This window comes from Neovison vison, chromosome 6 (assembly GCF_020171115.1).
Source record: "Neovison vison isolate M4711 chromosome 6, ASM_NN_V1, whole genome shotgun sequence".
NCBI lineage: Eukaryota > Metazoa > Chordata > Mammalia > Carnivora > Mustelidae > Neogale > Neogale vison.
Window position 1 is genome coordinate 168533464 of NC_058096.1, and position 25005 is coordinate 168558468.

General features: G+C 43.8%; 1 protein-coding gene across 1 annotated transcript; it reads right to left on the minus strand.

The window, feature by feature from the left end:
• Window positions 1–11817: 11817 nt before the first annotated feature.
• On the minus strand, window positions 11818–24965 carry CHCHD4 (coiled-coil-helix-coiled-coil-helix domain containing 4). The gene is made up of 3 exons (XM_044252915.1): window positions 24733–24965; window positions 18864–18962; window positions 11818–12948 (listed from the first exon to the last, which is right to left on the minus strand). Exons 1-3 carry the CDS (start codon window positions 24752–24754, stop codon window positions 12647–12649), a joined length of 423 nt encoding a protein of 140 aa, XP_044108850.1. The 5' UTR covers window positions 24755–24965; the 3' UTR covers window positions 11818–12646.
• Between the last annotated feature and the right edge of the window lie 40 nt (window positions 24966–25005).

Below are 25005 nucleotides of genomic sequence, written 5' to 3' on the forward strand. Positions count from 1 at the left end.
TATTATGCCTCCATCAGAAAGGACGAATACCCAACTTTTGTAGCAACATGGACGGGAGTGGAAGAGATTATGCTGAGTGAAATAAGTCAAGCAGAGAGAGTCAATTATCATATGGTTTCACTTATTTGTGGAGCATGACAAATAGCATGGAGGGCATGGGGAGTTAGAGAGGAGAAGGGAGTTGGGGGGAATTGGAAGGGGAGGTGAACCATGGGAGACTATGGACTCTGAAAAACAATCTGAGGGTTTTGAATGGGCGGGGGGTGGGAGGTCGGGGTACCAGGTGGTGGGTATTATAGAGGGCATGGATTACATGTAGCACTGGGTGTGGTGCAAAAATAATGAATACTGTTATGCAGAAAATAAAAAATAAATTAAAAAAACAGATAATCATATCAAAAAATGCACAGAAGACATGAACAGACACTACTCCAAAGAAGACACAAATGGCTAACAGACACTCGAAAAAATGTTCATCATCACTAGCCATCAGGGGCATTCAAATCAAAACCACACTGAGATACCACCTTACACAGTTAGAATGGCCAAAATTAACAAGACAGGAAACAACACGTGTTGGAGAGGATGTGAAGAAAGGGGAACCCTCTTACACTGTTAGTGGGAATGCAAGTTGGTGCAGCCACTTTGGAAAACATGTGGAGATTCCTCAAGAAATTAAAAATAGAGCTTCCCTATGACCCTGCCATTGCACTCCTGGGTATTTACCCCAAATATACAGATGTAGTGAAAAGAAGGGCCATCTGTACCCCAATGTTTATAGCAGCAATGGCCACGGTCGCCAAGCTGTGGAAAGAACCAAGATGCCCTTCAACAGACGAATGGATAAGGAAGATGTGGTCCATACACACTATGGAGTATTATGCCTCCATCAGAAAGGATGAATACCCAACTTTTGTAGCAACATGGACGGGACTGGAAGAGATTATGCTGAGTGAAATAAGTCAAGCAGAGAGAGTCAATTATCATATGGTTTCACTTATTTGTGGAGCATAACAAATAGCATGGAGGACAGGGGGTGTTAGAGAGGAGAAGGGAGTTGGGGTAAATTGGAAGGGGAGGTGAATCATGAGAGACTATGGACTCTGAAAAACAATCTGAGGGGTTTGAAATGGCGGGGGTGTGGGAGGTTGGGGTACCAGGTGGTGGGTATTATAGAGAGCACGGATTGCATGGAGCACTGGGTGTGGTGAAAAAATAATGAATACTGTTTTTCTGAAAATAATTAAGTTAAAAATAAATAAATACATACATACATACATACATACATACATACATACCAAAAAAAAAAAATTCCTCCAATCTGGTGAGCTTGAAATTGTATCTTATTTTATTTTTTATTTTGTATTTCCTTGATTAATAATGAGGATAAGTACATTTTCAAATACACATTAAACATTCTTGTGTATTTTTCTCTAAATAGCCTGTTCACATGCTTGCCCACTTTCCCACTGGGCTATTTGTAGTTTAATTATTAGGGGTCCATTTGATATTCTGTATATTAATAATTTGTCAATTACATATACTACAAGTACCTTCTCCCAGTTTGCAGCTTGTTTTTTACACAGTTCATGGTATCTCTTTTCAACTTTTTTTTTAAACTTACTATATAAAATATGGGATATAAACAAAAAAAAGGGTAGTATAATATCAGCTATGTACTCATTACCCTTCTTCAAAAATCATCAGTTCATGGCTAATTTCATTTCATTTATAGCCACTACTCTCCCAACTTATTTTTTTAAGATTTCATTTTTCACTTGAGAGAGAGAGACAGGGAGAAAACAAGCAGTGGGAGAAGCAGAGGGGGCAGGGAGCCCAATGTGGGGCTTAATCCCAGGACTCTGGGATCACAACCTAAGCCAAAGGCAGACGCTTAACTGGCTGAGTCACCCAGGTGCCTCCTACCCTCCCATCTTATGCTGAAACAAATATCTCTAATAAATTACTTCATCAGTAAAAAGCCAATGTTTCTATTAAACAAGGGAATTTTCCTTTTTAAACATATTCACAATATCATTATTGCACCCCAAAATTTAACTTAATTAGATATATCGTCAAATATCAAATGGCCATGTTTTCTATATTGTGTATATATCTTCAGTTTGTTTGTTTGAATCTGGTCAAATAAAGTACCACAATACCTTGTGATTGATTGATAGGTCTTTTAAAACAGCATCCACATATCCCAAGAAAATAGTCTGGGACAGTTTCAGTTTTCATCATTTACTTTGTTTGCTAGCATAATCCAAAGTGACTAAAGAGTTATTTTTGTATTATTATGAATTCAGAGGCTTAAACATTTTTAATATGTTTCAACATATTACATTTATTATCCTTACTGAAGATCAAACTCTCCTGTCTTTGGTATGTAGAAGTCTATTCATTGTGGCTTCTGGGTCCTCACAGTATTTGATAGCATAGCATCCACACTTCTTTGTATAAGAAATTCCAAGTTCATCTACCTTTTCTGCCCCAGACTTGAAGTCAACCATTTCACCAACAGGTGAATGCTTTGTAGAGACCACAATCTGGATGCTAGAGAAATTCGTTGCTATTGGGTTTGTAATTTTTCTTAGACATTCTTTATCAAAAACTGAAAAGCATTCTATTAAAAAATACATATGAGTTTACACTGATAACTTAAATTTGAATTAGAACAGAGGGTTTTCACTATATTTTATCAATTTTATATATTTGTTTCTTTCTGATATTATACCACCCTTTCTGCTTTTGTTTATATTTCAAATTTTCTATAATAAAAGAAGTTGAGAAAAGATATCATAGATGGTTTTTAAAAAAAGTTGCAAACCAGAAGATATTTGTAGGATATATTATTGACCAAGAATTAATAGTTCTCTAAATTTCCAAAATTCCTAGTTCTCAAAGGCATGAAAATCATTTCTCATTTGCATTACCCCACATTACAATCTTATCCATTTACAATAAGAACTTGGACTAGTTACTTCATGAAGTCAGAAAGTCAAGGAAGATATTTTTTGCCTTCCTGGTCCCACTATGATATTTCAAGATATGCTCTTAGCTGTAGTCAGCCTACTCATGTATGAGAAGCTTTCAGCCATGTCACCTTACTTTGGACCCAGGGAAACCTGGGCTACATGCCTAGATCTTGTATTTTGCAGAAGCTGATAACTCATTTATTTCCCTGCATTTCTTCCTTACTTCCCTACTCATTCTAAATTAATGCCATTTTCAGTCTTTCATATTTTTCATATATATATATTTATTTATCTAAAAATATTCTTGAGCCCTTAGTATGTGCCAGCTACTGAGTAAGGCTTTCAAGAGGAAATTTTTTTCATTTTTATTTTTTAACAGGATTATTGATGTGTGATTAATATAAAAATTGCACATATTTAATGTATACGGTTTGATGGGGTTGAACATATGTATGCACCTGGGGAACCAGGATTAATTTGTGATCAAGACACATACAGTCACTGCCCTCATAAATCTTACAGCCTAATAGGGGATCCAGACATTAATAAAGTATTCATGCAAATAAATGCAGAAGATAAATATGGTGAATGCCATGAAGTACAGATGTAGTGTTTAAGGGATAAATATGTCCAAGGTATTACAGGAATTTTGAGCAATGGCCTATGAGGTTTAGAGATATGTGTAAAAGTGCAGAATGTACATTCCAAAAAGTGTGGAACTCATGCAGATAAACACAGGATCGAAAAATAGTTGATTTGAAAGGAGAACTATAGGCTATGCCATGTTTTAGAAATTAAAAGTGAGTCAGAGAGTACAGTAGATCCCTGTAAGTGAAAAGTATCTCAATTCTTCACTGAAAAACCATCCTTCCCCCTTTTTCACTCCATGTAATTCCACAGAGTTGACTCCAGCAATGAAATCATGAAGAAGACCTCTAAAAATGTCAAATCCAGAGAGTTTATCTCATCTACACTGATGTACAGAGATAACCATGTGAACCATCATGAGCCTATCAGGGAAATGAACTTTGTGTTAGGTTCCAAAACAGACATTATTCATTCAACCTGCTGTACCTCTAACAAGGGCATCAGAGTTGATCCTGCTGTCCCTATCTGAAGCCTGATTCTAAAACCAATACAGAAGCACCAAGCCCTCCAAGCCTACCAAGCCCAAAGCTGCAAAAATAGGAAACAAAGATTCTTCAAAGTGGATTGCTACATGTAATCATTAAAGGGCCTACCCTCTTGCCTCAGGTTTCCAGATCTGTGCACTCTCGCTTTGAGGTAAGCAGATCCATTTATTGAACATACAACCCTGTCTGTAGCAGCATCCCAAACCCACAAGGTTTTGGATGTTCACAGATGGTTGTGCAGGGAGAAGATCTGTGGGCAGGGATTCAAATCCATACTCAGATTATGTCTACCCCAGTGCATAATATGTCACCTTCTCTCCCCACCCCTCGCCATGATCAGAGAAGTCCAATACAGTCAATCTGTCACTATGGAATATTTACATATCAAAGACTCAGTATCAACCTCTACATTTGGAAGGCTGGGTGCCTAGCAGTGGTAGCCATATCAGCCTTGGTGAGTGGAAAGTCATGGTGCCGTCTCTTCTGCCACGGCCATTTTGTGCATGGTCACAATGAATATGGAGGAAGCTGGGCCAGAAGTTGAGTGATATCCACAGGATCATGATTATGGAGAATTCCCTCTGATATGGCTGCCTTTGCTGGGCATTTGTGTGGTGATAAGTATATACATATTCCGCCTATTCTGCAGGATTGATCCTCTTACCACCCTCCCACCTCCACTGCACCCTCCCACTCCCACCCCATGAGACTGTAGGTATAGACTGAGGGAGAGAAGGTAAAGCAGAGGAGAGATGACTGTGATTGTCTAAGTTCCCAGTCCATGAACTTTACTTGTGGCTATTGAAATGGCTTTGGCCCAAACTTGCATATGCCCAAATCAACTTATATTTATTTTATATGCATTTTTTGTGATTCAGTGGATCACATTATACCCAATTCATAAGACATTCCATTTACTTGCTGTCCCATGACCAGGGATCTACTTTCTTGCAGTGTTCATACAAAGAGGGAATAACTTTTAAAATGGAGAGTAGTGGACAGCAGAATAGGAGAAAGGCACAATCTTTCTCTTTATGGTCAGTACTGATTCTACTGTAGGTTTTACCAGTGGAACCCTGTAGCCATCTGTCTGCCATGAACACCTCTGATACAGTTAGGTTTGCTGGGGCTTAAGGACCAAGAACCAGAGCAACTAGTCCTGTTACAGAGACGTTTCTTGTTCCAAGTCCCATTCCAAACTGGGAGCCTTATGGATTACCCTGTAAAGGATCAGCACTGCAGGTCCCAAAGTAAAGCACGTTGCCTCCAAAATCCTGAGATACTCACCATTATGACTCTTTCTTTGTTGTGAGCAGTACAATATACAGCAACTTCTCTTTCACTTTCCTATAAATATCCCCTTTTGCTCCAGAATTTTGGACTCTTAGGAACTCCAACTATTTGACAATGATGCTGAACTTTATCTCCCGCCATCTGGCACACTTAATCGTCTTAATAGGACGGTTATCTAGAGTGCTTCCTGTAGGGGCCTACTTAGCCAGAGTGACTCCATCTCGGTTAAACAGCCGTTTTGTTGTTTGTGCAGTACAACTTAAACTGACCCTGGCTCCCACCCCCAGAGGAACTTACTTAAAAGCAAGTCTAGAAAACCAGTAAAATATGGTTGACCAGTCCCTGGTAACAGCCCAAATACAAGAATGGGTCAGGTCAGGTGGAGATAACAGAGCCCAAATACAAGGAAAGGTCAGGTCAGGTGGAGACATCCAATCAGTAAATCACACATACTATCTCCCTAACCACCAAAGAATGTTAACTCCACCTTTTGGGTGCCAAACTAGGGTGCCAATTCTGATCAGAATGATAGGCTAGTTCAAACAGCTACTATAGGGTAAACTATAATTCAATTGGCCACCCACGTGTGACCTAACAAGACTATGCAACTTTCTCTGCATGTTACAATCTCACTGGCCAGGCTCAACCACATGGCCTTTGCTCTATAAAAGCTAGTCTGTGAGGCTGGGGATGGTCGCTCTCTCTGTAAGAGACGGCCCTGGCCAGTTGGTTTGATTCTTGATGCTGGCGCAAAATAAAGCTTGGCTTGACTTTCGCTTTAGTCTCACTCCTTTGATCACGGACCCCATCACTTCCTAATGCCCGATCACCAGATCCCATTAGCACGGGGTCATGAACCAACATGATGATCTGGTGCATACAAAGATGAAAAGCTCCCCCAGACTTTATTATAATACAAAGGAGGAAAATGAGTATAGCAGTTGGCAAAATAGTCAAGTAATTTTGTCCTTGCCTTATAAATGCAAACTTGTCTTTTATTATCAGTGGGAATGGAAAATCAAACACATGACTGGATCTATTCCCCATGTGCCTTGTACCACATCTGCCTCCCCTCTACTGGCCATCCCCTGTGCTCAGGCTCCACCCAGATGCCTAGAACCATAGCTACAAATCATCGCCCCATGCTATGTTTACAATAACCTTTGGTCATTCTCCATCACCCACTGTTGAGCAGTCAAGTAGTCCCTAATCAGCAGCGTAGTGGCTCACAGGGCATCAGGGATCAGTTATGGAGCTATAAGACTGGCTGGTTACATTTCCACAGAGTCAAACAGAAAAGATGCAACAGGCCCAGAAGGATTCAGAATGGAGGGACACGTTATTAGGTCCCCACTCATCTGGTCCCATAGGACGGCATAGAAATGGAGGGACCACATGACAAATAGCACAATTGGCAGTTTGCTCTGCCACCCAAGAGCCAACTCTAAACTCCAGCCAAGTCATTTTCAGATTCACATGGAAGCAGGAAAGCTGTTTCTGACTAGAGTTTTCCTTCTTGTTGAAAAAATGTCCTTTAGAATTTTTTAAAAATTTCAACAGGGCTCTATGTAAGTAGTAAGATTTCCATATATTTCCCAATATTCTTGTGCCTTTTCCCCTCTAATATCTTTAATTGTATGTAGATTCTATTGGGAGCCACCAATTACTATGACCTCTCTGCATTTTGGAGATACTTACTCACTTTATTACTCATCTATTTTGCTGATGAGAAATCCACTGTCATTTTTACTGTTACTGATTTTTTTGAAAAGTTGTCTCTTTCCCTTGAAGGTATTTAAGATTTTTCTTTATTCTTGATGTATCAGTAACTTCTTCACTAGTGTTCCACTTCTACATATGGACAAAAAAGAAAAAAAAAATCTGTGTTGCATTCTGGTAAAGAAGCTCCCCAAACCCTGTAATTTGTGGGATTTTGCAAAGGTCCCATTATGTAGACATGATGGATTAAACCACTCATCACTGGTGATGAGACTGGTTTATTTTTTTAATTTTTATTTTTTAAAGATTTTATTTACTTATTAGAGAGATAGAGAAAAAGCACAAGTAAGGAAAGCAGCAGACAGAGGGAGAGGGAGAAGCAGGCTCTCTGCTGAGCAGGAAGCCTGATATAGGGCTTGATCCCAGGACTGGTGCTCTGATGAGACTAGTTTAAACTCGATCTTGACTTTTGAAGAATTTTTCCTTTCAACAGTCTTTTTTTTTTTTTTTTAAGATTTTACTTATTTATTTGACAGACACAGTGAGCAAGGGAACACAAGCAGGGGGAGTGGGAGAGGGGCAGACACTCAATGACTGAGCCACCCAGGCACCCCTCAATGATCTTTTTATATTTCCAAGTGTTCCATTTTTTTCTTATCTACTTGTATTTATTTCTGTTTTAAGTTTTTCTTTGAATTCCTGTGAGTTCATTTACAGTGTAATATTAGTTTCAGGTGTAAAATGCAGTGATTCAACAATTCTATATGCTTCTTAGTACTCATCGTAAGTGCATTCTTAATCCCCTTCACCTGTTTCACCTATCCCTGCCCTCCTGGGTGACCATCAGTTTCTTCTCTATAGTTAGGTGTCTATTTTCTTGGTGTCTCTCTTTCTCTCATTTATAGCAGCATTATCTACAATAGCTTATTAAGGAAACAGCCCAAGTGTCCATTGACTGATGAATGGATAAAGATGTGGTACATATGTCTGCAATAGAATATTATGCTGCTTGTTTTTCTCCCCCTGGGATAAAATATTAAAAAAAGAAAAAGTTTTACTAATGTATAACTGATACTCTGTTGTATGTATATAACTGATACAGTTGGATGAGTTTTGACATATGTATGCACCCATGACACCATCTTCACAATTAAAATAATGTATCACCACCTGCAAAATTTTCATGAATTGCCTCTTCCCTCCTGATCCAACCCTATCCCCAGGCAATGGGGATCTATTTTATTCTTTTTTCTTAAGATTTTATTTATTTATTTGAAAGAGAGAGAGAGAGAGCAAGAGGGACAAGCAGACTCCATGCTGAGTGTGCAACCCAACATGGGGCTTAATCCCATGACTGTGAGATCATGATCTGAGCCAAAATCAACTGAATGAGCCACCCAGGCACCCCGATCTGTTTTCTATTATTACTGTTTGCACTTTGTAGAATTTTTATAGAAATGAAAGCACACAGAATGTACTTTTTATCTGGCTTCCTTAATTAAGATTCATCCATGTTGTAACAACATTTCAGTTTTTATTGCTGAGTATTCCATTGTATGAATATACCATAATTTGTTTAATCACTCACCTGTTAATGGGCTTTTTAGTAGTTTCCAGGTTTTTGTTACTACAAACAAAGCTAGTATGAACACTCATGCACAAGTTTTGTGTGGACATGTGCACATTTCTCTTGGATAAATAGGTAGGTGTGAAATGCCTGGGTCATATGGTGGGTGTGTGTTTAAACTTTCTAAAAACTGTCAAACTTTTTTCCAAAATGCTTGTACCATTTTGTACTTGATTCCCTTCTCCCTGTAACTGGGATTTCAATTTTTTAAAAACCGAGGTGAAATTCACATAACATACAATTGTGTTAAAGTGTACAACTTGGTGTTTAGTGCATTCACAATGTTGTGTGACTTCTCTCTAGTTTCAAAGCTTTTTCATATCCCATACCCATTAAGTAATCACTTTCAATTCTTCCCTACTCCCTGGAAACCACTAATCTGCTTTCTGTTGCTTTGGAGTTGGCTATTCTAGAAATTTCATAAAAATGGACTCACACAGGGGTGCCTGGGTGGCTCAGTGGGTTAGGGCCTCTGCCTTCGGCTCAGGTCGTGAACCCGGGGTCCTGGGATCGAGTGCCGCATCTGGCTCTCTGCTCAGAAGGGAGCCTGCTTCCTCCTCTCTCTGCCTGCATCTCTGCCTACTTGTGATCTTTGTCTATCAAATAAATAAATAAATAATCTTTTAAAATAAATAAACAAATGGACTCACACAATTTGTGACCTTTTGCGTCTGGCTTCTTTCACTGAGCGTGCTGTTGAAGCTTATCCAACTTGTATTATCAGTACTGCATTCCTTCTTCTGGCTGAATATAGTCCACTGTATGTATGTATATGTGTATGTATATGTATATGTATGTATCACATTTTGCTTATCCATTTATCTACTGATGAATATTTAGGTGGTTTCCACCTTTTGGTTATAGTGAAGAGTGCTGCTATGAACATTAATGATAAATGACTTAATACCCATTTTCAATTTGGAGGAAATATACCTAAGGAAATTGTGGGATAATATGCTAACTTGGTGTTATGCTAACTTGCTAACTTTTTGAAGAAACTCCAAGGTTCCTATGTTTCTATATGCTTACTAACAGTTATTTTCCTGTTTGTTTGGTTTTTTTAAATAATAGCCACCCTAATGGGTGCAAGGTGGTTATTTCATTGTGGTTTTGATTTGCATTCTCCTAATGACAAATGATGTTGAGCACCTTTTCATGTTGACCATTTGCATATCTTTAGAGAAATATCTATAGGGCCATTATTTTGGACAGCAAAAATTTGGCTCTGAGCCTCCACTGACTTGAGGTAATAAGGAGCGCTTAAACATTCTTGCTTAGCATATGCTTTTTAACTTTCTATTATGGAAAATTTCAAAGATATGAAATTAGTTATTCAATTAATAATTCATAGATATCCCTTGTAGTATTAGCCCTGACAATATTGGGTTTTCTTTCCTTATTTGATTGCCTAGCCGTTCACTTCAAAGATGGCCATCTCTAATAAACACATTGCCAGCTATACCCTAAGATGCCAGCATTTACTCCCCTATGGCCCAGGCTCCTTGGTTTTAGGGATCCTAGTTGGTTTCTGTAACTGACTACTTAAGCCACTTGTTTTTTCTCTTCCAGCACTTTAAATTCCCACTCTTATGTTTTAAATTCACCAATAAAATGTGAGTTCATGAAACCCCAGGCCCCACCCTCAGCCCCAATAAAAGCATAACCCCGGGCCCGCTCATTCACTCTTTCTCTTCCTCCCCAACCTTCCCCCCAATCTCACTGCGTGGCACACATAACTTCAGGTCCTGTAAGTAATAAACTTTTTTTTTCAGTTTCTTGATGTTGACTGCTGCAAGGGATCTTGTAAACATTTACTAAGAACCATAAGGGCTGGTCCAGTCATAATACTGGTTAATGATAGGCTGTACCCAACACCAAACAGTCCTACTGTCTTCTTAATACTTGATTTTGACAAACTATGTGCTCTCTTTCTCCCTTTGTTTAATTAGAGGAAAAAGCCTGTCTACTTACATCACACTAACAAGTGATTTCTACAATTACTATTTTGGGCCTATAGCAGACCTATAAAGTTATGTGTAAAATTATCTAATGCATGTGATTTTTCTTTGGTTCTTCCAGGAGAATGAGAAGGCTTTTATTTTTATATAAGAGCTATTTTCTAATAGTTTGGGCTACTAAAATGTTACTATTATAATAACATTTATGGGTTACCAAAATGTTGTTAAAATCTATATAGTCATAGAACTTACTGAGAAAAAAAAAAAATGAGAACAGAACAATGTTCTGCTAAGAAGCCTGGCTGATACAACACACCAGCCTGCATCACAAAATAACAAAACACAGACCGAAAACACTGTGTGTAGGTAGCTGGTGCAAATCACTGGGATTCTGGGTCACAGCTTCACCTTGCTCTCACTTGTTCTCACAGAAGCCACCAGCCATGTTATCAGCGGCCCTAAGGAGAGGCCTACGTGACCAAGAACTGAGGGAGGATGCTGGCAGACAGGCAGGGAGGAACTGAGAGCCTCAGCCCAACCATCCCAAAGGAACAGAGTTTTGCCCCCAACTACCTGAGTGACTTTGGAAGGCCTGTCAAGCTTTGAGATGATCACAACCCTGGCTGACACTGGGTGTCAGATGATCACAGACTCTGAGCCATGGACCCAGGTAAGCTGTGCCCAGACCCCTGACCATCAGAAGCTATGAGATAATAAATGTTTGTTTCAAACTTCTAAGTTTTAAGGTTAATTTTTTACATGGCAATAAATAACTAATACACCAGGAACAAATGAGGTAGTACTATATCCTGGCCTAGAATTTGTCCTAAAGTTGCCTTGGGCTAGTTACTTAACCTGTGAAGGCGGCAGTTCCTTATCTTTAAGATGGGCAGAGCCTTCCCTGCCTCACAAATTAACTGTGGTATCTGCATGGAAGATCTACTCATTGACAAAAACAACAGGCTTGCTAGGAATTCAACAGAAAACTTGAACAGATTCAAACCTGCTTACCAATATCTTCAAGGAAGAATTTCAGGGAATTTTTCATATTTCTATTTCCTTATACCAAAAATATTTATAATTAGTAAAAACAAAGGACACACTCAACATCAGGTAAAAATCACGTTTTCCTTTAATTGACTACTTAATTCACACCGTTTCATCTCTTGGTTGCTACTTTGGTAACAATTAGGTCCCCACCTCAAGAACATTGCATTCTGAACGGGCTGACACAGAGCCAGTAAGAACACAGGCCCCAAACCAGGGCTTTTAGAATAACTAGAACAGCAGAACCAGCCTTTCTCTTCACTCAGAAAGGGATATTGAATCAGAGGGTCTAAAGCTCCAATTTCCAAACACAGAAAACCTGGAGCTCAACGTAAAAATGGAAACCAAAATGCATCAGAAATGAAATATTGCACCTCCTCATATACTCAAGGTCAAGATGGCTCATGAGAAGTATGTTATCTGATCAGCTGACTTGTGTTAGGAATGGCCCCACTCCAGCAACTCTAAAGGAAGCTGTTTTTGTTTCTATTTCATTTCCCAGAGGGGTATAAAAATCTACTAAAAGGGATATAATCAATCAGAATAAATCAGCTCACTCACAAGACACTCCCAGATAATGATTTTTGGTTGCTGAACACAGTCAGCACATTATTTCAAAGTGGCAAAATTCGGGATAATTTGAAAAGAGAATTCAAAAATGACAGCTACATTTGCTGATAGGTTTATGTGAGACACACATACATTTTTTTTCCAGTGTATATGTCAAAGGACCAAGATCCCTGATCATCAAAATAAGTTATTTTGTACATTATAGTGCACAGAACAACAGAGGGAAAGACACTTTCTCGGAGAATGACCAAAAGGCATTTTGCAAAAGGTTCATATCACTCTGAAGCATAAGGACTGGAGCCCAGTGCCTTGTGGCCTTCATTAGCTTGACCCCTCTTCTTCTTTGGTTGCAGTGGCCTCAGTGGCAGCTGTCTCTTCTAAACGTTCTGCTGGCTTCTTCTCTTCCTCTTCCTCCTCGTCCTCCTGGGGATAGAGGTCGGGATATTTCTGCATGCATTCCTGCATGGCCCGGAACTGGTCTACACAGTCTGACCCCTTGACATCCTGTGTGCTATAGTGGAAGCAGGAAAAGGCTGACTTGAACTGTTCCCCGCAGGGGCCACTGGCCATTCCCCCAAGGCACGGGCAGTTCCAGTTAATGTCTCCATTTGGCAGGATCAATCCTAGAATGGGAAAATGTGAGACAGGCTCTCGAAGGTTTCTGAAAAAGCAAAACCAAGTCCAGGCCTCAAAAGATACTTGGCAGGTACAGAACAGCAGGAAATACTGACTGGTAGGCCCTTGCCTGTGGACCTACCTCTATATTTGGATTAGGCTCAAATGCCTGTGCAAATGCAGCATCCTTTGGCTTGGCTGGAGAGAAGCCACCAAAGGCAACTTTCTCCATGCACTACCCTGATCTATATTTTCAGCCGCCTCCCAGTGCAATGGCTCTGGCTGTGCTAAACATTGTAAAGCACTTAATCTGAAGAAGAAACCACCACTGGGTTGGTGAGCAAGAAGCTTTAAGGAGCTGAAGTACTGACCTCCTTCTTTCACCCTCTGCTCAGCTCCTGCTCAAATGATCAGAACCAGAACACCCCTGCCTCCAAAAAAGGCACCTTGCCCCCTCAAGCACCTCTGGCTCTGCAGATGCTCTCAGAAGCTCAGTGTGAGGACTGGTCAAGAGGAGGCTGAGCCTTCTGCACTGGCAGGGAGCTACCCAAGGCATGCTGTACGAGGAAAAAGCTAATGGCACACCAAATGGTGTGTTCTAGTTTTGTAACAATGAAAAACCTAGAAGGATGTTAACCATACTGACCAACTGCTAAACAGCACATGTGCTTCAGGGAAAGGGGGCCACTACAGACTGAATTCGGTTGCAATATTCTACAGGGCCCCTTACTTTTGAAATTTACACTTTCTTTGAACCTTACTCACATCTAAATAGTATTTCCTGGTTTTCTAAAAAGCTTTCAAGATGACGGCTTCATTTCCAGCTTTGTAACAGACAGGGAAATAGGATTCATATGAAAGTTTCTTACATGAGTTTTTTACAGGACTGAGAGCACTCTGTAAGATTCTAAGATGCCCAGTGAAGTGACAAAATTTTTCGCTCTAACCAAATACCGAGGCGTGGTCCTCTGAGTTAGTGTCCAAAGTCCTAGGCCTAGGCTGAGCCCCACCTCTTTGTTCTAGCTCAGGAAACTTCAATGACCAACAGATCTGCTGCTGCAGTTGCTTACTGGTAAACTGGGCTACCAGTGGAGATGTCAGTGGTTACCGCAACCCCAGCAGGCAGGTCACCACTAGACCATCACTCGCTGCAGGGCATGCTCTCGAGTACCGAACTATACGTGGCAAAACACATACTCCTTCTGACAACCTTCTTCAGTATGTACTACAAATCCCAGTTCGCACAGGAGATTTTGTGGTTCAGTGGGGTCTAAATCAGGACTACAGCCAGGGCCCAAAGGATTCCCAGAGCCTAAGCTGTCTCCCTCACATTGTACCACCTCTTCCTATGCAGGTGCCAGAAACCTACGGGTTCCCCTCAGAGATACTGTGGATTAGCCTCCAGACACAATAAAGCTAGTAGCACAAAAAGCACATCACATTATGTTCTTGGTTTCCCGGCGCATATGAAAGCTGTGTTTGCACCACCCTGTATTCAGGGCATAATAGCATTATGTGTAAAAAACAATGTATATACATTAATTGAAAATACTTTATTGCTAAAGAATGTTAACCATCATCTGAGCTTTCAGAGAGTTGTAAATTTTTGCTGGTGGAGGGCCTTGCCATGATGTTGATGGCTGCTGACTGATTTGGGTTGTGGTTCTGGCAATTCTTAAGGTAAGACAACAGTGAAATTTGCTGCATCAATGGCCTCTTCCTTTCACAAAGAATTTCTCTGTAGCACGTGATGCTGTTTGATAGCATTTTACCAGAACAGAGCTTCTTTCAAATTGAAATCAATCCTCTCAAACCCTGCTGTGGTTTTATGCCCTATTCTAAATCTTTTGTTGTCATTTCAATGATCATAGCATCTCTACTTGGTGTAGATTACATCTCAAGAAACCACTTTCTTTGCTTAGCAATCAAAAATAACCTCTGATCCGATAAAGCTTCTTTTTTTTAATTGAAGTGTAATTAACTTACAGTACTATATTAATTTCATGTGTATGATATATAATTCTATACCCTTCTTGGTGCTCATCAAGATAACTGTACTCTTAATCCCCCTCCCAGTTCACTCCCCCAATCCCGCAACCATCAGTGAAAGCTTGATCATGAGATCAAAGCAGTTCGGTCACGCCTTTAGGCTCCACTTTTTTTTTTTTTTTTTTTTAAGATTTTATTTATCTGACAGAGAGAGAGAGAGAGATCACAAGTAGGCAGAGAGAGAGGGGGCAGCAGGCTTCCTGCTGAGCAGAGAGCCCAATACAGTGTCCAATCCCAGGGCCATGAGATCATGACCTGAGCTGAAGGCAGAGGCTTGACCTACTGAGCCACCCAGGTGCCCCTTCAGTCTCCACTTCTAATCCTAGTTCTCTTGCTATTTCCACCACATCTGCAGTTACTTCCCTCCCTGAAGTCCTGAAGCCCTTAAAGTCCTCCACAAGGCTTGTAATCTGCTTCTTCCAAATTCCTCTTCATGGTGATATTTTGACCTCTTCCCATGAGTCACACATGTTCTTTATGACATCTAGAACGGTAAATCCTTTCCTGAAGGTTTTCATTGACTTTGCCCAGATCCAACAGAGGAATCACTGTCTAACAACAGCTATAGCCTTTTGAAATTACTTCTTAAATAGTAAGACTTGAAATCAAAGTGACTCCTTGATCTATGGAATGCAGAATGGATGTTGTGGTAGCAGGCATGAAAACAACAATCTTGTACATCTTCACCAATGCTCTTGGAGGACCAGGTGCACTGTCAATGAACAGTAGTATTTTGAAAGGAATCTTTCTTTTCTGAGCAGTAGGGCTCAACAGTGGGTTTAAAATATTCAGTAAACTACACTGTAAACAGATGTGCTATTATCCAGGCCCATCCTCAAGGTCCTGAGGATTTCTGGAATGTTAAGTGAGCACTGGCTTCAACTTTAAGTCACCAGTGGAATTAGCCTCTAACAAGAGAGTCAGTCTGTCCTTTGAAGCTCTGAAGCCAGGCACTGACTTCTCTCTGGCTATGAAAGTCCTCATTGGCATCTTCTTGCACTAGAAGGCTGTTTCACCTGCACTGGAAATCTGTCGTTTAGGGCGGCCACCTTCATTCATGATCTCAGCGAGATCTGGGCGACGCGCTGTAGCTTCTGCACCAGCACTGGCTGCTTCACTTGCTCTTTTCTGTCACGGAGACGTCTTCTCTCCTTCACCCTCGTGAACCACCTCTGCCAGCTTCACACTTCTCTCCTGCAGCTTCCGCACCTCGCTCAGCCTTCACAGAATGACAGGGAGAGGGCCTTGCTGTCCGTGAGGCTCTGGCTAAGGGAATGCTGTGGCTGGTGTTACCTTCTCTCCAGACCACTGAGACCTCCGTATCAGTGATGAGGTTGTCGGCTTCCTTATCATTTGTATTCACTGGAGGAGCACTTTTCATTTCCTTCGAGAACTTTTCCTTTGCCTTCACAACTTGGCTAACTGTTCAGTGCAACAGGCCTAGCCTTCTGCCCATCTTGGCTCCTGACAGGCCTTCTTCACTAAGCTCAATGACTTCTAACTTTTGGTGTGATGGAAGAGACTACAAACTCCCCCTTTCACCTGAACACTTAGAGGCCACAGCCAGGCTGTTAACTGGCCTAATCTCGGTATTGTCGTGTCAGGGAACGGGGAGACCAAAGGAGAGGGAGAGTGACAAGGAAGAGCCAGTCTTGGAGCAGTCAGAACTCACACAATATTTACTGATTAAATTTCCTGGCTTATGGCACCCAAAACAGTTATGAGTAACAGCAAAGATCACCAATCACAGATCACCATAAAATTTATAATAATAACAAAGTTGGAAATACTGCAAGAATTACCAAAAGTGACAGAGACATGAAGTGAACAAATGCTGTTGACAAAAATGGCACCAACAGGGCTTCGAGCATGGTCCTAACAAACCTTCAATTTGTGAAAAGCGCGGTATCTGCAAAGCGTGATAAAACAAGGCTTATATACAAACACTGCCCTCGGAAGGCTCAAGACCTGGAAACCTGCACAGCCAATTTCCAAATGAAATACTAACTTTTTAAAGTAACAGCCCAGGTCTGCAGGAGTCTATGCTTCGTCATTTCTCCGGGGAAGGCATGCTAGAATGAGGTCGCTTCTCCCAGAGGGCGCTTAGGCAGCCAATCTACATTTCAAGGATAAAATGTAAAAATACACAGACATCAAGATGTCAAATTAAGCCCGGATGCTGCAGGTTTGGAACATACAATCAAAAGCCTGCAGTTCTAGTCCCTGCCACTAACTTCCTTGACCAGTCCCCACTTCCTCCTGGGCCCTCAGTTTTCCCCCAAACCAGGAGATCTTTAAGGCCCTCATCTAGTCTTTTTGAGTGGGTGCAAATTCCTTCTGCCGCCCTTCTCCTGGCACTCTAACAGCACGAAGTGCTATCTTAGCCACAGAGCTGGGTGCTTGGATGCAGGCGGCCGGCAGGAACCGGGGGCCTACTTAGTCTGCTGAGTGGTTCTGCCACTGATGGCTCAAACCCAGGTCCCAGAGCTCTCTGTTGTATAAGCTTTTTGGTTAAATCATTCATTAGAAGGGGCTGCAAAGGCATATACCTCTACGGTCCAAGCAGATCAATTATAAATGACAGAATGAGGTAGCACAGAAAACAGCAGGGATGGTAAGTCCTGGCAGGAATGGAAGGGGAATGCACAGGCTCAGCAGAGACACAGCCAATTTTTAAAATGCCGTGAGGCAAACAAAACACGGCGTGATTGGTTCTGTAGGCCCCACAAAATGTGCTTAACTAATACAGACCTTAAGAAAGGCAGAGCACTGGAACTGACAGGCGACTTATCTCCAGAGCACTGGAACTAAGAGACCGAGTGCTGATTGAAGGTCACTTCCATAGCTGCCTTTCTTTTAAAACACCTTTGCCTCCCACCATTCCCAAAGGGGTGCTCAACATGCCGCCTTGGCTCGACTACTCTCAACCCCCAGAGCAGTAAGTCATTCTCCCTGAAAACATATGCTTCAATTAGCGTCTGAAAAATTCTAATTGGGAGCCTATACCCCATGGGCTGCTGCTGCTACAAGCTCTCTCGACCACAGTTACCACCAGGCAGCACTGGAAGGGTCACTAATTATCATCACAGGTGTCAGAAATGGCTTTAGATTGGTCAACTGAGTACTGTTTATGATACAGACTGTATATAAACCCTGCACACACACACACTGGTCAGCCTTACGCACACGGGGGGAGTTCCAGTGAGCCCAGTGGTCTAAAGCATTCGGAATGGCATCCTAGGCCCAAAAGACTACTGACCATTACTAAGTTGTATGCAACAGTTCCGTCTAGGTGAGCTGGATCCTGCCACTGGAAAACTGTCCCTCAGTCTTGAGTGAGCTTTTGTGCAGGGTCCTTGCTGGAGCCCCAGTGAAAAGATAGCCGACCTCACCACCTCATAGAACATGGGGTAGAGCTCTTCCGGGCCTGCTTGCTAACGGTCTGTAGATGTGGCAGAATCCCGCCTGGCAGCTTGACTGAGTAGAAGGATCCCTGTCCCCTTAAAGTGCCTGCCAGACCAGATTCCATGACCACCCCCACAACCCCTGCCTAAACCTTCATGGTCGGGAAGCAGCCAACCAGCTTCAGTCTGTGTAAAACCTCAAAAGAGAAAGAGGCAGAAGACCTCAGTTCAGAAGAAACTTAGGTTTTGGCCTAACAGCCAAGGAGTGCAAAAGCATGAGGGCTGGAAAGCATTCAGCCAGCCCCTGATACCTGGGAAAGCTGGCTAAGTTCCTCGTCCTTGGGAGATAGTCCATGGCTGGGAAGGACACCTGAAAAACCTGACCTTGGCCAGAACAAAATGGGAAAAGAATTCTGGACATTTTCCCCCAGGAAGGGTCCGTGGGTCCCCAGCAGGCCCGTGTCGCTCACCATGCTCCTCATACGGATCACTGGGATCATCGGCCACCAGCTCTGCGTTGCTTGGAGTTTCATGGTCCTCTTTGGTCACAAAGATGATTCGATCCTTCCCTAGTGTTTGGAGAACAGAGAAAGAAACATTTTGCTCAAGAGCAGCCAAACAGCCCCAAACCCCAAAGCGGCACAAAAACCAAGTTTTAAGACTGTCCTATGCCAAACCCCCAAGTGAGGTGACCATCAGACTGTCCTTCCTGGGCTGCATCACTGAGTCTGTGTGATGGTCTAGCAGCCACTTCTACTGAGTGCTGCAACTGGAACAAAAACTTGACCAAGGTCATGGGTGAGGGAGAAGATGCCGTATGCACCCTCCAAGTAGGAGCCAACATGCCCAATCCAATGAAATGCAGCTGCTTCAGTCCCCAGATGTGCTGATGGCAGAGAGATGCAACAACTTCTTTCTTCCTCCCATCAAGAAAGGGCCAGTCCCGTCTCAGAATTCCTATGGCGCTTGGACTGTCAACTGGGTGGAAATGTCAAGGCAGGCCCCTCTGCCATCTGCCACCCTCCCAGCTCTCTCCCCTGCACCTTCCAGCCATCAACACTCTCTCACCTTCCTAAAACCTGTGCACACCAGCTCACCACACAGCAGGTGTCTGTCTGATATTCCTGTTGTGGTCGGAAGCACTTTGTCTTCGGCACCCTACATACTGCATGTCATCGGTTTCCCCTGCAGTCCCTGGATGGCAGACTGAGGCCAGCCCCTCTCTGGGTCCTGTGTGTCAGCTAGCTCCTGCCATCCCATCACTACCCTGACAGGAGCCAGCAGGAGCCCCATACTAAAGTGGTGAGCCTAAGGCTCTGGGAAGTGACGAACCTGAGCTCACACCGGGCTGGAATGTAAACCCAGTTCCGTGTGTCTCCAAAGGCCATGCTGGGGAGATCCTTTCCTCAGACCCACACTGCCCTTACTACCCCCAAGACACACAAGAATAAAAGCAATAGCTAACACAGGGTACTTAGCATGACTCAGACACTGTCCTGAGAGCTTCGTGTGCTTGGAGCAGGAATGAATGTTTTATACAATAAGCCCCAAGAAGCTGAGAATCAAGAGAATGTTTGCTGAATGAATGAATAGGAGCTTTCTTCTAAGCTACTGGGTACCCACCTGGTGAAGGGCAAGGACAAATGCAACAAGTCTACTGACCACCCATTCTCACCCAGGAGATGTGGGACGATGGGACCTCATCTGGAAGGAGATGGGAAGTGCCTGGCATTTAAGAAGACTTCTCCAGGTCCCATCCAGACTGGCCCTTGGACAGGGCCCTCATCAGTGGAGTAGAGTGAGTTAGCTACAATGGGGGCAGAGGCTACGCCTGCGGAAGTGTGGCTCTCTGGGAGCTGCTAGCAATTTCTATGATTATTTCAGTTGTTTTACCTTTATATTTAGGGAAGTTCAATCACAGGCTTGTTAAGAGAAAACAAGGGAAAACGGTTGGCCCCCACCAAGCCTGGAGTACTTGGAAGAGGCTTGAGCCAAGTACAGGGCTAAAAGCAGAGCAACGTCTCCAGAGAAGACAGTTCTGGGGACAGAGGGAAGGCACCCTTCTCATGCCTCCAAAGGGTCTCCCACATCGGGTAACAAATAGTAAGGACAGCTGACCATTGGCATGCTTGGGGACAGGCCTCCAGCCCACCTGCAGTTCTGCCATCCTGTGACTAACTCCTTCCTGCTTGTCAAACTAGCTCTCCCTCCATGCGTGCAGTCCTGTCCCTGAATGTGAACTCCAAGGCTGGGCTCCTCAATTCCTCTATCTGGCCAAGGCCACTCAGCTGGTAAGTGTCCAAGAAGAACTAGGGCCCATCTGCCTGCTGTTCGTGCCAAAGCACAATGCAGCCCCTCTGGGTCTTTGACTGAGGTTTGGTGTCCTCATCAGCACCAGTGTTCTGTCATTACATGAGCAAAAATAGCTTCATCTGGACCATTCTTCAGATTTGCCTTGAGAGCAAAGTCCTGCATCTTGCTGCTCTTTGCCTCTTTCACCTGTTTTTTTAATTTACTGGATATTTACTTACACATTCTAAATTAAGCTGAAGTTTATCGATACCTTTAGTTGATAATGGTGGCTTCACCTAAGTCTTAGACGCTTCACAGACTGTGCGGGGAATGGTCCTGCTGAGCTGTCTGGCAGAGAAAGTAAGGATTCCAAGCCTCCCTGAGTGGCACTTTTCCTACCCTGGATGGGTGTCTTGGTCCATTCAGGCTACTATAACAAAATACCACCACCAGGGTAGTTCCTAAACAACAGAAAGTTATTGCTCACAATTCTGGAGGCTGCCAAGTCTAAGATCGAGAACCCAGCATGGTCACCTTCTGGTGAGGGCCCCTTCCTACGTCACAGCAGCTGCCCTCCCTTGCATCCTCACAGGGTGGAAGGGGCTGGAGATCTCTCCAGAGCTGCTTTTCTTTTTTTTAAAGATTTTATTTATTTATTCGACAGAGAGAGATCACAAGTAGGCAGAGAGGCAGGCAGAGAGAGAGAGGAGGAAGCAGGCTCCCTGCTGAGCACAGAGCCCGATGCGGGACTCGATCCCAGGACCCTGGGATCATGACCTGAGCCGAAGGCAGCAGCTTAACCCACTGAGCCACCCAGGCGCCCCCAGAGCTGCTTTTCTAAGGGCATTCATCCCATACGTGAAAGCTCCACCTTCATTCCCTAAGCACGTCCCAAAAGCCCCTTCTACTAATACTACCACCCTTGGAGGTTTGGATTTCAACCTATGAAAACTGGAGGGACACATTCATATCATCCAACTTGGGGGAGAGGATTCCCTGGGTGATCTGACTGGTATCTAAGCAAGGATCTGTCTTTGCATCCCCAATCCTGGTATCCAGGTGGAGCTCCTTTTGTTTCATGGACAAGTAACAGTAAGGGCCAGAAACCATCTGTAGAAAGAACAGAAGCATAGCTCTGAGGCTGAGATGGAAGCCCAGCTTTGAGGGTCTGGCTCAGTGGCACTGATATCACAGAGTTTTAGACCTAGAGTTCAAATCTGAAAATAAGCACATAACAGCTGTGATCTCAGGCACCTTCTTGTGGCCTTAGGAAACAGGTCCCCCAGCAGCTCAGCCTCTCTGAACCCAGTAAGGGTCAGGAATCAGGGGCCCCAGGGCCCACTCTGAAAGCAGGACTTAAGGGTGAAGCTGAGAACAGAAAGCCTGATTAAACAGGTGGATACCAAGACACCCCCAATTCAGTATTTTTACTCTCTGTACACCATCCTTAACTCCTTTCAACCTTCATCATCAAATCTGGTTGGCTCTACCTTCAAAAACAGCCAGAAAGATCTGCATCCCTCACTACCAAGACCCTATCTCCCACTACTCGCTCCATCCATTCCCACAACTCGTTGCTTTTACTGGACACACTGGGGGAACACCTACCTCTAGGCCTGAGCCCAGGCTGTCTTCACATCCAGGAGCACCCTCCAGATATCCCCACAGTCACCCTCTCCCTGACTTCATACCTCCTGCTCAGATGCCTCCTTCTCCAACCACTCTCCATCTCCCTTGGTCTGCCTTTTCTCCAAAGCACTTTTCCTCATCTAACATATTATTATATATTTGCTGACTCCCTGTTTCCCCCACTGAAAGATCAGTTCTTGGGGAAAGAATTTCTCTATACCATTCATTGCAGTATCGCCAGAGCCTAGAACAGTGTCCAGAACATGGTGGGTAATCTATATTTGTAGAACAAATGAAAAGAGAAAACAAACTGAAGACCTTAGCAGAGAACAGGGACACAGAATGGTTCTTACCATTAAGTAAGTAGACTACAAACAAAACAAAACAATTTTGGATACATAGTCTCATTTCCCCCAGAAATGGGAATAGGAACACACAGATCATCTTGACATGTCAAAATCTTCAGCAGATCCAACCCAGATGGAGCGCCCATCTCTTCCCCAGTGCCACAAAGTAGATGATGGTACCTGCACTCACCAGCACCTGCTCAAGGGCTGGCATACCACAGGTGCTCAATAAATGTCTGCTGAGGAACCAGAGAGGGCAGACAGCCACAGAAAAGAGGAAACTAAAGAAAATAATGGTGTGGCACCAATACATCCAAGTGTGGGTGGTCTAAGGCCAGGGAGTCTACGCCATGGAACACCTAGGATGCCAAAACGTTTAACCTGAAAGCTGGGTGGTGGCGGGGATCGGGGGCGGGGGGGACCCTTGAAGTAAATTTGCTCAGGCAAGTGACTCATTCAGAATGAAGAGCCAGCCATGGAAGAGCTGGGGAAATAGAGGTATCAGGCAAAGAAACAACTAAGACACCAGTGTAGCTTGGCACTGACAGGGTAGTTAGAAATCAGGCTGGAGCCAGATCACACAGGGGCTTTCAATTCTCATCCCCAAACTAAGAGAGGGATCTTTGACCCAGGAAAAGATAAAGTTACATGTTTTGGGTGGCAGATGGAAACCACCTTTCCTTCCCAAAGAACCTGAGACTCCTAGATAGCCTAACAGGCAAGGGGAGGTGTTATTCATCTGGCACATCTTCATTATACCTAAAAAGCTCAAAATTATTTGAGTAATTAGAGACATCAGTGAGTACTATGGCTTTATGACCATAAACTAGAACCAAAGAAGCAGTTCTAGAAGCAGCATGAGGTACTGGGAAAAGGCTTGAAATTTTGAATTGAGCTATTCTCCTAATTGGGTATATGACCTCAGGTAGGTCTTCCACGTCTCTGGTCTTCAGATTCCCTGAATTAAACTGAGGGAATCAGACTGACTATTCCCTAAAGAATTTCTGGGTGAGTTCCAACTCTTTGTAGTTTTATACTCTCATGTGTCCACCATAAATGCCAGGCACAGAGAAGATGCCCCTGAGTACCTTGTTAAATGAATGAAGACCAACTTTTCATTGTACCATTGGAAACTGGGGCCTAGAAGGGTTAGGTGGCAGCTCAGGGCCAAAAAGCCCGTTAATGGCAGTGTGTGGGGAGGCCCTTGTACTCCAGCCAAGAGACTCCTGGTTCTTCAGTAGAGGTAAGAACAGATGAAGCAAAGAGAAAATAGGTGGAGATGGGCACTTCGTTGGAAAGGTGGGGTATTCCCAGAAGAGAGGTCCCTGGAATCCAGCGGGCCCCAGACTGAATGGTGCAGTTTCTGTGATCAGACTGATGAAGCTCGAACCCCAGCTCCAGGATATTCGGGGTCAAGTGCCTTAGGCCAGCCACCTCTGTGTCTTAGGGTCCACTCTTTGATACAATGCAGATAACAGAGCCTCACTTATAATTATTAAAATCGCCGCGAGATCAATGAGGGAAGCCATATAAAGACTCTTGAACAAGTAAGTGCCTGGTACGTAGTAGGGGCTCAATAAATGTCCACGTGGGTGGCATTTTTACATTCCAGAACAGCCCCTAACCCCTGTGGCAACTTTTCAGGAGGAACAGTTAAAAAGCGAGTACAAATGCAAACGCGTGGTGGGTGGTAAGAGCGACAGTAAAAAGGAAAAAAATCCCAGTTACGAGACAGAGTAAGCGTGCTCAGCACTTCCTGTGCCCCCCTGGCCTAGTTTACTAAATCTCCCACGTGCCGGTCCTTCTGAGGACCGGGTTCCAGTCTCACAGTGACCTTGGACCAGCCTCGTTCGTCCCAGTCTCGGCTTTCTCATCTGCAAAACGGACGTGGCGACCCCACTGCCCAGCCCTCCCAAGGGTCCCGAAGAAGGTACCCCGGGCCGCGCCTAGAGTCTCCCGCGCCTGCAGTACCCCCCGGGGCACCGGGGCCTAAGTGTCCCGGGGGTGGCAAAACCGCATGTCCCCTGCAGGCCCTCGTAGGCCGGTCTCCATGGCAGCCCGCCCTGCCTACCTTCCTGCCGGCAGTAGGCCATGGCTGCAGCCCCGGCACTCAGACCTCGCGGCGACAGCGGTGGTGGCAGCACAGGCGGCGGCGGGCTCACGCTGTGACCTCTTCTCGGGCAGGGCAGACGGCTCCGAGGCCCACGCGGAAACCCCCCTCCAGGACTGCCCGCCGCGCGCCTGCCTCTGCGACCTCCCAACCCCAGCCCGGCCCCAAACAGCCGGGAACTACGTTTCCCAAGAAGCCGAGCGCTGCTCGGTTTCTCTTCAAGGCCGGAGGAAC

Coding starts and splice junctions, on each gene's coding strand:
- CHCHD4 (XM_044252915.1), bottom strand. CDS start 24,754: ATGGCCTACTGCCGGCAGGAAG. Junction 18,963..24,732: donor GGCCTACTGCCGGCAGGAAG/GTAGGCAGGGCG, acceptor TCCAAACACTAG/GGAAGGATCGAATCATCTTT. Junction 12,949..18,863: donor TGATCCGTATGAGGAGCATG/GTGAGCGACACG, acceptor TTCCCATTCTAG/GATTGATCCTGCCAAATGGA.